This window comes from Cricetulus griseus, chromosome 6 (assembly GCF_003668045.3).
Source record: "Cricetulus griseus strain 17A/GY chromosome 6, alternate assembly CriGri-PICRH-1.0, whole genome shotgun sequence".
NCBI lineage: Eukaryota > Metazoa > Chordata > Mammalia > Rodentia > Cricetidae > Cricetulus > Cricetulus griseus.
Window position 1 is genome coordinate 68,034,283 of NC_048599.1, and position 12,058 is coordinate 68,046,340.

The following is a 12,058-nucleotide window of genomic DNA, read 5'->3' on the forward strand; positions in this document are numbered from 1 at the left end:
CTACAGTCATATGATTCCTATTCATGAAATTTAGGAAAAAAGCACACCGGGCTGTAACAAAAACAGCACAATTAAAGACAGTACATTAAGGGGCTAGGGAGATAGCTCTGTGGTAAAGAGCACTTGCTGCTGTCATAGAGGACCTGCATTTGTTTCCCAGCTCACAATCACCTGAAACTACAGCTCCAATTGACACGATTTCATCTTCTGGTGTGTGTGTGTGTGTGTAAATATATTTAATATTTTAAAGGACAGTTCACTAAATACACAAAAACTAGGTAAAGAGTTTCTAAACTTATTTACAACAATAAACAAACACCAGATCAGTAGGAAATTGGTTACATAAAATATGAAGTACCAAAATGAAAGTATACTATATATTCATTAGTGGTAAAACTTAGATCTATCAGTATGTTAGTATTATGACAAATGGATATAAAGAGTAAGATTCTATTTTTTAAAATAAATTATGAATACATTAAAAAAACTCTAGGATACATGACAAAATATCAACAAACGTTATCTCTCAGGGATGAGATAATGATGGCTTAATCCTTCTTTCTTCTCTTTCTTTGTCTATATGTCCATATTTTAAACACTGATTTTCCATTAATTTTATAATCAGTTTTGAAAATCTACTTTATACTTTCATACTTTATAGTTTTATATCCACCTAAGTTTTTAATTCAAGGGGCTGGAGAGATGGCTCAGAGGTTAAGAGCACTGATTGCTCTTCCAGAGTTCCTGAGTTCAATTCCCAGCACCCACATGGTGGCTCCCAACCATCCATTATGAGATCTGGTGCCCTCTTCTGGTGTGCAGATATACATGGAAGCAGAATGTTGTATACATAACAAATAAAATCTTAAAAAAAAGTTTTCAATTCAAATATTTGCAGCACCTCCAATATGATCATCTTCAAAGTACCGATAGCGCCCAAAGTAACTGATGGTGGACAGACAACGTAATGTACAAGTGCTGAGCCAAAGTACTTACAATGAAATACAGTATTATTGAATATTATACTGTATAAGCATGGCTCATATAAGAGTAGACAATAAATAAATAGTTCAGCTTATTACCTTGTTGGAAAATTTAATCATGATAATAGAAAATCAAACATTTTTGTTTACTTGTAATCACTATTATATTCAGACAAAGAACCACTAACCATCATTAATTAAAATACATAAAGGAACCAACAAACTATTCATTTATGTGCCTCTCTACACTTTTTGTATTGTGTATCACTCTACCCGTGAACTGCTTGGAATTTCCAAGTTTGATTTCTTCTAGCTCTCCATTAAATTCTGATTTACTAACCCCCAAAGTCAGACCACCTCACTGTTTCATCATCTCTACTCATGGACTGCTAAGCACTTACAATGAAGTTACAGGGTAGTTTATTGGAACTAGCTAAATTAATATTATTTCCTATTCAGGTGGAGTATTCTCCAACAATTCTTTGTTCATTTCGGATTGATCCATTAAAGAAACATTTCTTGCAGTTGTGTCTAGTAGCAGGTTCTAGAAGGCTGAGATATCCATGGTTTCTTTCTGCCCAGCCTATCTTCCTTCCTGCTTTCTTTTCTGCTCACTTGGGGGGGAGGGGGCTGCATTTCTACAGTCTAAATAGTACTATGAGGGATGGATTGATAAATTGGGTTAGACCATCCCACCAAAAAGAAGAGGTGTTTTTAAGAACAGACAAAGGAGGCAAAACTGCCAACATAGTCCTCTCAGGTCATTGCAAAGCAACAAGGAATTCCTCACATATTCATGTAAGATTTTAGGATGCAGAGACACACCTGGGACTACTGAACGAGTTACAGTTCCCAGTCTATGAAGACAGGATATTTACAGCAGGAAAGGAACCAAAAACACAAAAGTAGAGACTCAAAACCAAACAACAGAAAACATGTGAAAATTCTCACAACATTTAAGCCTCAAGAGCCAATGCCAGCAGAAGCAACTCCACTTTTAGACATTTCTGTTCTCCAAGAAACAACTCTCTACCGTGCCTTAGTTGTGCTTGTGTCTTCAACCCAGTGAACTCTGCTAACATGTATACCATATTCTTTATTCACTCCCCAAAACCCGGAAGCGATCTACTAAAAGTCCCCAAATAATCTGTTTCTTTCCCCAAATGGCACTGTCACCACTCCACTGAAATAAATGTAAAGCTACTTAAACTAACATAAATTTTTCAGTGTCTGGCTACAGGCATCTCTCTCTAGCATGTCAAAGCTGATCTCTTGTTTCGTTGTGGAAACCTCTTCTTCCACGGCTCCTGGGGAAGAGTTCTGCCCCAGTTCTCATCTGGCACTTGTCTTCTTCCCACACCTTGATTCAAGTGTTTCCCAAGGAGTTGTCTTTGGCCCTCTTCCCTTTCCTTTCTTCTGCCCTCTATCCCTTGGCAAGCTTTTACAATTTCAAGTTTCCATTAATCACCTCAACATAAAAGACTCTCAATTCTACACCCATGAATCTCTATCCTGGATTCCATTCACATATTTCCACATATCCCTATCTATATTCTATGTAACTCAAAATGCTTACTTGAAATTAAGTTTGATATTTTCTCTTCTGGAACAATTTCTTTTCATGTTGTCTCTAATTGTCATAACTCCTGGAAATACTAAAATGAAATACTAATGATGTTGCCTCAGCTGACATATTTTGCTTCTTATCTGCCCTAATTCAGATTTATTCTCTCTCTCTCTCTCTCTCTCTCTCTCTCTCTCTCTCTCTCTCTCTCTCTCTCTCGATAGGGTCTCTATATAGCCCTGGCTGGCCCAGAACTCACAGTGTAGAACAGGCTGTCTGTGGATTCACAGAGATCTGCCTGCCCCTACATCCTGAGTGCTAGGATTAAAGACATATACCTCCATGCTAAACACAAATTCTGATAACTCTCACCTACACTTTTACAGTTAGCTAGCTCAATTATCTCCCTATCTTCCTGACCTCTCAATTCTAAGATCTCTGCTATGAAATTACATTGACAGAAGACCCTATCTGATTGAACTAGTCCCTGGCTCAAAAAAGCAATGGTCACTCAAGAACCTCACTATCTACCAAGAAAGGTCCTCAGTCTGGCTCCAAATGCTTCTCTAAATTTCTCTTCCATGGTTGCTTTCATTAATTCAGCACTACTTCACCTATCATTTGCGCTACCCATCTCAGTCTCCCTTTCTCCACTTGAGTTTCTTTGCGTATCTCCTCAGAAATAACTCCCACCATCCCTCAAGGCTCTCCAGAAATGCCAGCTCTTTGATGAGGTCTTCTTTAATCTTTCTTGCTAAATGTAATTTCCCTTTTCCTTTGAACTCTCATAGCTGGAGTACACTGTTCCTTTCCCTCGAAGCCAAGAATCTCATTTAGCTCAGTGCTGAATAGGGTTTTAGTTGACAAAGAATTATTGAATTAGTGAATGGTGGACTAAGTCTTTCCTTGGCCTTCCCACTTGTACAGTAGTCATAGTCAGTCTTATGACCCCTGGCAGGCCCCACTACTAATGAATTCTGTCACCTAGCAAGGTGTTTCTGTGAGGAAAAACTCAGCCTCCTCAAAGGGTTTTATGGGTTAAAACAAGATTAGGAGAACAATGTTCTAAAAAGACCTACCCTATGACTATTAGGTCCCAATTAGTAAAACCTCCCTCCTCATTCCTCCCTTCTCATCTTTACTTTCCAGTCTAGAGTTCTCCATTATAGAAAACCCATTATAGAAAACGCTAAGAATCAGACAGGTAATGAGGTTTCTTGGGCTCACTATGCAACTATGAGGGTAGTAATCTTCATGAATGGTCCTCCTACTAGAGCAGTGCAAAGGAGAACAAGGGAATGCTACCAAAGAACGGAGTCTATTGCCAGGCAACTGAGAACAGGCTTTGCTTTATCAGGGGTGTTCCTGCAGTCAACAGAGCTTATCTGGAAGGTTTCATCAAGGGACTAAATGTGAAGGGAGTTACATACAGCTTAGAAGCAGAGGTAAGTTCTTCTGAATACAGTATCAGAAGAGAACACTAGCCGGTTACTAACTCCACCTGTGAAGCACACAGTGAGATTATCTGACAATAATTCATTTGAAATTTCTCAAACTATTTCTTCATTCTTTCTACCCGAACCCATTTATAAAAATAACTAACACTGTTCAATCCTGGAAAAAGGCAATCACTGCAGGGTAAAACAGAAATAATAGTGGCAGGCTACAATGACTGAGATCTTATTATATGCTAAAAATTTAACTAGTGCTGGCAAGGTGCCTATGATGAAACAGAACGTATTTTCGTGGGTTGCAGATGAGAACATGGAGGCTTTAGAAGGTGAAAATCTTGCTGTGGTCAAATACTCTGCATCTGATTACCCATCCTTGTTTGAATTGTTTACCCCTGTTTTGAAAGTTGTGGCTCCATTTAGTACTGAACGAATTAAACAAAACAAGTAATAATGAATTAGGACTCAACGTCCTAGCCTTCACTTTAGTATCATGAAGCTTTCAGAGTCAAACTATTTGGAAATGACAGAATTATCTTAGTCACAGAGTGTATTCAATAATAACTGACAGAGTGCCAATGCTGGCAGTGACTTCAACTGCTGTTGCTACATCCCTGTAATATCTACAGGGATTTTTCAGTAATAGTCTGTGGGAAAGTAGCTGGTATTCTTTCCTGCTGTTTCTAACTAATCATTTTCACAACTCTTAAATTTCAACCATTCCCCAAACGGCTACCAATGCCCTGACAAGTCCAAGGGAATCAGAAGCATTTGTGGCTTTATAGATAGTATCAGGCAATACAGACCCTGACACTGCTGCCTGAATGTTTTCCCAGAATCCCAGCTTTCTTTGAATGTTACTAACAGACATACCAACCTACAATTCCTTCCTCCAAGCAAAACCTCCTCTTCTCCAAATTTTTCAATAAAAAGACAGACATGTTTACAGTAACTATTAAAATTTCCCTACTTCACATGGACATACTTTTACATGTAATTCAATATTCCTTTTACAGGAGTCCTGTGAGTATTCTCTCTCTCTCTCTCTCTCTCTCTCTCTCTCTCTCTCTCTCTCTCTCTCTCTTCTCTCTCCTTCCCTCTCTCTCTCTGTCTCTCTCTCTCTCTCTGTCTCTCTCTCTCTCTCTCTCTCTCTCTCTCTCTCTCTCTCTCTCTCTCTCTCTCTGTGTGTGTGTGTGTGTGTGTGTGTGTGTGTTGAGACAGGGTTTCCATGTGGCTTTATAGACCAGGCTGGTCTCGAACTCACAGAGATCTGCCTGCTTCTGCCTTCCAAGTGCTGGGATTAAAGGCATGTGTCACCACTGTCTGGAGAGGATTCTCATTTTAAAGACTAGGAAGATAGACGAGATACAAAAATCGAGAGTCCTGAGCACTTTGCATGGACTGAATTTAGGACCAGAATCTAGGAAAGAATATTATGGAGTAACAATCTTTATGAGCTATAAAACTTTCAAAAGTAGATTAAATGTGAAAATAACTGGCAACAATATTATCTAATATATCTAACCCACATAGATAAGGTTGGATGGAATAGTTCTCTAAGAGTAAACCTTCTTCACTGATTAGGAAAGAACAGGGCTTTGAAGGCCAGACTTTGGGACCCAGAACAACAAAACATCAGACTCACGAACTTGAGTAAGACCCAGAACCCTTTCACCTCAGCTCCTGCCTCTATACAACTCACTTTCTTGTAGTTATGAGAAAGGACTTATGCACAATGAAAGGCTTTCTTTGTGTGCTATTAAGTACTGCATCTTTATAACACTGAATTCTTCAGGCCCCAAGCACACTGGCGGACAGTGTCTCTAGTCCCAGTAACTGGCATCTAAAACTTGTAGTCTCTCCTGAAAACCTATCAAACCAAACTCCTTTGGGAAGCATTTAACTACTCCCCCCACACACACACACACACTTGGCTCAAAACATTTCAGGATATGGCCATAATCTGAGAAATGTGTTTAGAATCACCATCTAATACAGTCGTAACAAATCACTTCACATAACCTAGTTCTGAAATTTCTACCTCCATACTCCTCAGTCTATGAAGTTCTTACAGGCTAACCTTACTTCCTGTCTTCATCTCCCAGTTCCCACCCCTACAAAAGTCAATGGAATGGTTCTAGGAAAGCTTCCCACGTTCTAGTGTCTCAAGTACATCTAGTGCTTTTGGCCCCCAACCATTCTATACACTTCTTCAGCACAATGCACAAATTGTTAGCTTCATCTCCCTCAGGAAATTAGATCAACTTTATCTAGCAGAATTTCCTGCAATGATGGAAATTATCTATGTCTGCTTGTATGGTAGCCATTAAGCATAGGTAACTACCGACACTATAACGTGATCGTTCAAAGCTGGCAATGTGGCTCTGTGCACAACATTTGTACAGCATGCAAGAAGCCTTGGGTTTGGTCACTAGCACTACAAAACGTAAGAAATAACCCATGTGAAATGTGGCTAGTTCAGCTAAGGTGCTGAATATTTTTTACTTTCGTTCAGATCTTAATTTAAATGGCCACCTGCTTCTAGTTGGTATGGTATCACACAATGCAATTCTAGGGATATTGTCAGATCCCCACAGAACTATGCTTGTGTCTATATCCTAACACACACCACAAGGACTGACAGGTAACAGGACTCAACGTTTGTTGAAAGGAGAGGTGAATGTGTAAATATCTAGGAACATTTCTTCTATATTGCTGGGAAGTGAATCTACCGCATACTCTAAGCATTCCAGATCCCAATGTGAAACCTGGCCAAACCCAGTCATGTGCTATAAAGAACACCTCATTAACTAACATGGAAAAACCCTGGGCAAGGCACTCGTTTCTACTTAGGGCACTCAGCTTCACAATCACTCTTAAATCACTTCCAGATGACTTTTGAACAAATGGTTATGCTGTTTATGAAACATTACAATAGCCAAGGCCACATCATTTTGGAATGTTAAAATCAAATACATTGTTTTGAAAAGCAAAAATTCAGCTTTTAAGTGTTTATATTAACCTGGAAAATAAACTCCCTTAAATGCCTAAACTATTGCTAGAGTATTAAAGACTATTTTGAAATACTCTTTGTAAATAACTCAGCTCTCCTAACTGAATTTTTTTTTGAAGTCCTATACAGTATTTAGAGTGCATATAACAGCTTGACTTGATAGGCTTCCTTCCTGTGATGGTGGAATAGACAGAGAACACGACCTAACTACAAAGAACTACCAATCAAACTCAATTTAGCTCCAATTAAAATTCTCAGTTGATAGAGATCATGAGGTTCACAAATGCTTTGTCATTCAAGATCTTAAGAACTCCAAGATGTGAAATTTCACAGAGATTAGCCAGGTTCCCACTCCAAAGCCCTTAAAAGTGTAACTGGTAATTGCAGGCATCAATAAAGGTGGTCTGCACACAGCAGCTCCCTCCAGAGTGTGGGAAGCTTCTCCATTTCCTGTCTGGTACATCCTATGTCCCACAGTGGCTACACAATGGCTGAGCAACCACTTGTTAATGTCCTTTAGTTGCATGATTACTTCTGGAAAGAGATACTAATCCTGAAGTGCAAAACTACATGTGAAAAAACAATATGGAAGCAGTAAAGTACCTTAATGACTGATTATAGTGGTGAAGATGGAGACCTTAGATGCAATGAGCTCAAACAGTATTATTTAAAGGCAAATTAATATTCATTGCACAAAACAACCATACACACCATACCCTTAAATCCTTTTACCCGAACATAATTTGTTCCTTGTGCACTTTAAAAATAATAAAATACTAGCTAGTATTTAAATAACATTCTGTATCATATACCATAATAAACATTTAAGATATATATTTTGCATGCACCAGACTAATACAAGCAAGGGATTATTATTAATCACATCTTATGGTTAAAGACACAAAGCAGAGAAAGTCTAAGTAATTTGACCCAGTTTTCAATCTTGTGACAAATAATCTCTGTTCAACTTTTGCTGTGAAAGCATTAGGTTCAACTAAGCAGTGTGGGAAGAAAAGAATTCTCTTTATTTTATTAAATCTTTAAACTGCTATTTCAATGATCTAGGAATACAATCTGGGTCTTACTTGACTCTGACTTGATGTTGTAAGAGAGGGGCTGAGCTAGGAGAGGCAGCTTCACTCACTTGGTTCTAATATTCAACAGAGATAGAGAGGACATGATGTATAGTAGAAATTTAGATTCTTTCAGGCCTGTGTCTTTTTGATGCTCTTAGTATCAAACTGTAACCTTTCTACCACCACATACCCCATAATCCACGGACTGGAGCTTATATTAACTGACTCAAATCTAATTTTGCCTTCCACCAGGATTCCAAAAATATAATGCATAGTTTCCTGTTCTTTTAAACACTAAAGGTGCATTCTTTTCATTATAGACACTAAAAGTATATGGAAAGTACAACTAAAGAAAGGTTAAAAACACATCAAATTTTTTTCACATTGCAACTGATGAATATAGAAATGTTCTTTTTTATTTAATTTTTTAACATAAATTAAAAACTGTCTTATTTTACATACCAATCCCAGTTCCCTCTCCCTCCAGTCCTCCCACAGAAATGTTCTTAAAAGTGCTCTAGGAGACACCCAAAAGGTCATGTGTAAACGGCCAAGGAGGTCTATTATCAGTTTCCTGTTTGCTGTCCACTTACTGTCAAAGTGGTCTGTTACATTAAGACCCTGGAACACCTTGTGTTATTCCTCCCGCTTCTGTTACCCATACAGCAACTCCTTTGGCAACAATGGTAATTATGCAGGAGCCATGTTATCTCAGGATCACACTGTAATTAGTTTGTGTCACTGCAGCAATCATGGTTATAATAATTGCAGGGGGTGAAATGTCTTATGGAAGTAGCAGTTTTTAGTTCTGGCTTTCAAAAATAACTTCAGTAATTATACTGCTTAAAAAGCAAGTTTGTTCTCCCCCCAACTCCCAAACACAACTCCTCCGCACAAAGCCCACTGAAACTAATTCATGAGAAGTTCTCAGACAGGAAGCATCAGGCTCTCTCCATAGAAAGAACTTCCAAAAACCAGAAGAAAACACAGGGACACACAATGCCCAATACAGTACTTACAGCTCCTCTAGAAAAGGAAAGTTCTTAAACGCATCTTCTGGTAACTGAGTGATATTGTTCATACTGATATCCCTGCAAAACATAAAGTCAGGAACATGGTTAACTAAGTTGTGATCGTCATCAACTGTTTAAGCCAACAGAGAACAAATTATATGCTGATATTTTGTACGGATACTAGAAAAATGAGCAGAGAAGGGGCTGGAGAGATGGCTCAGTGGTTAAGAGCACTGACTGTTTTTTCAGAGGACCTGGATTCAATTCCCAGCACCCACATGACAGCTTACAACTGTCTGTAATGCTATTTCCAGGGGATCTAATACCCTCACCCAATGCACATAAAATAAAGGTTAAATAAATCATTTGATTAAAAAATAAAACAAAAAGAAAGTGTTCTATTAAAAAATGAGCAGAGAAGACAGAAGGGAATCATCATAATCTGATTTTTAGAATGCAATACTTAGAAAAATTAACTCCTTCACTATGAATTATGCCCCATAATTTAGAAATATACCTCAATCCTAGAATTTCCCCCTTTAGGTATCACTTTAAAAAAGTGTTTCAAGCTACCTGGAACAAGTGGGCTGGTACAGGTTCCCAGTGTCCTTGACTATCAGGGGTAGTCAAATTCTATACCTGATCAAAACAAGCAAACACTCTCCAGGTCTAGATCACATAGATGTGTGGGTGGAAACGGCTTCCAAAATACACTTAAGGACAATGAAAACAAGTCCTAGCTCCATCCCAGTCAGATTTTCTTGAAAAATTATAAAAGTCCTCCAGGTAAGAGTTGTCAGTGGATTTCATTTTTAGCCTATGAACAGATGCAGGCTAGAGACAAGTGCATACACGATAGGTATGTAGTCAGTTTAGAAAGGAGGGAACTCACTCAACAGTGTAACTCAACAATTAGCCAGTTCAAACAGTTAAAACATCCTTTATTAATCATTCCTCTCTTCCCTGGCAGCTGCCTTTGAATTGACTTTCTCTTCCATACTCCACTTGATATCAACACTGTGAAAGACAAATTAACAGCCTCCTGAGGGAAAGTCCTGGCTTGCGCTCAGCCAGCTGAACAACTCCCTCAGCTTTCTCTGTCTCTTATCTGGAGGTAAATGCAGTGACTGAGCCCTTGGGTCCCTCTAATGCCAAAACCACCATGTGGTTCAAGCATGAAACAGTTCCATTGTTGGACTGTAAGAACTGGTAGGAAGAGACATCAGAAAATAGAGGTACAAGGTACAGCTCACATCAATTCACCCAGATAAAATCCTTTCAAGGTAAGACACCTTCAGTTCCCAGTACAGCACCCTTTCTTCCTAGCCTTTCCCAAGGTAGGTGCAGAAAACATCTTGAGCTGGCAATGACAGGAACAGCAGTAGGAACAAAACCAGCAGGGACAGAAGCTGCACAAAAGGAGTAGATGCTCTGGGTATAAAACTGCACCTACAATCACCCTCTGCTAACCAGAAAGCCGAGGCTTACTTTGGGGTAAAATAACCTCCCCAAGACCAACTGCCAATTCAACCTTCCTGTGTACTATTTAATTCCTGTAGCTCCTCTATCTAATCAAGATAGAAAGCAAAGCCTGAATCCTACCCAGGTTAAAAATGAAGGAAAAGAGGGCTGTCGGGGAACTGCAGTGACAGAGCACATTTAACATGTGTTAAGGTCCCAGGTTCACGTCTCAGCACCCAAAGAAATGGGAGGGAATGATGCCCTCAAGACATTGGCATAATCATCAATGAATCTTAGGTAGTGTACTTCTGCATAAGAACTCAACAGAAAATGAACTATAAATAGCTCACCAATTGAAGAGTTCACATAAATTTTTCGTAGCTTGAAATTTCCCTTTAAATGGATCTTACTACCTCACAGACTCACAAACATTCCAAATTTTTCTATCACTGAAAACAACTCACATCCTACTAAAGATGACTTAGAAGAAACTGTATCCTTCTCCAGGAAGTATTATATTTTAAACCTAGGTCCCAATACAACCTTTCTCATAAACACTTTGGCAAAGAGCTAGAGAGATGTCTTAGTGCTGAAGAGCACTTGGAGCTCTTCCAGGGGTCCCCAGTTCAGTTCCCAGCACCCACACAGCAGGTTACAACCCTCTGTAACTCCAGTTGCAGGGGATCCAGTGCCCTCTTCTGGTCTCCGCAGGAACCAAGCATGCAAATGGTACATATGCAGACAAAACACCTATACAGATAAAGTTAGAATTTAAGAAGTAACAATTCGGCTAAAGACTGGAGAAATACCATCAAAATAAGGGACAGAAAAGGAAGGCCTCACTCTGACTGCTGATACCCAGGCCTGATCCTGAGCCTCTCTCTGCTCAACAGTAAAATGAAGCTGTTGAGCTAATCGGTTTGGACAGCTTCCTAGTCTTTGTTATATTATTTATTATATATTATATAAAACTATAATTATTTTATGTTTCACCTTTGCTGTAACTTTATTCATCCTAAAGGAGCACTTTTTTATTGAAAGTATATAAGGTTCACCTACAGATTTTTTTTCTGAACAGTTTGCCATGATGTACAATATAAGGCTATATATTGCTTTTCCTTTAGAAAACCACTCAATGACATCTGCCGTGAAACAATCTTTTGTATACTGTAAATATGTATTGCTCTCATTGTTAATAAAAAGCTGATTGGCCAATGGCTAGACAGGATTTTCCAGGAAGAGAGAATACTGGGAGGAAGAAGGGCAGAGTCTCGATGACAGATGCAAAAGAAGGAACGTGGGACGTTCATGGATGGGATAACCAAGACTCAGGGCAGCACATCGATTAACAGACATGGGTTAATTTAAGTCATAAGATCTGGCTGGACACAAGCCTGAGTTATTGGTCAAGCATTTATAACTAAGTCTCTGAATGGATTTGGGAGCGGCTGATGAGAGAAACTCCACCTACAGACTTCTGCTGCAAACACATGAGCC

The 12,058-nt window shown here is 38.9% G+C and overlaps 1 protein-coding gene across 1 annotated transcript in view; it reads right to left on the bottom strand.

The window, feature by feature from the left end:
• Lgr4 (leucine rich repeat containing G protein-coupled receptor 4) overlaps positions 1 to 12,058 on the bottom strand; it is a 99,423-nt gene that overhangs the window by 35,532 nt on the left and 51,833 nt on the right. Inside the window, exon 2 of the mRNA XM_027422293.2 lies at positions 9,107 to 9,178. Within this exon, the coding sequence (XP_027278094.1) occupies positions 9,107 to 9,178 (72 nt within the window). The remainder of the gene's footprint in view (positions 1 to 9,106; positions 9,179 to 12,058) is intronic.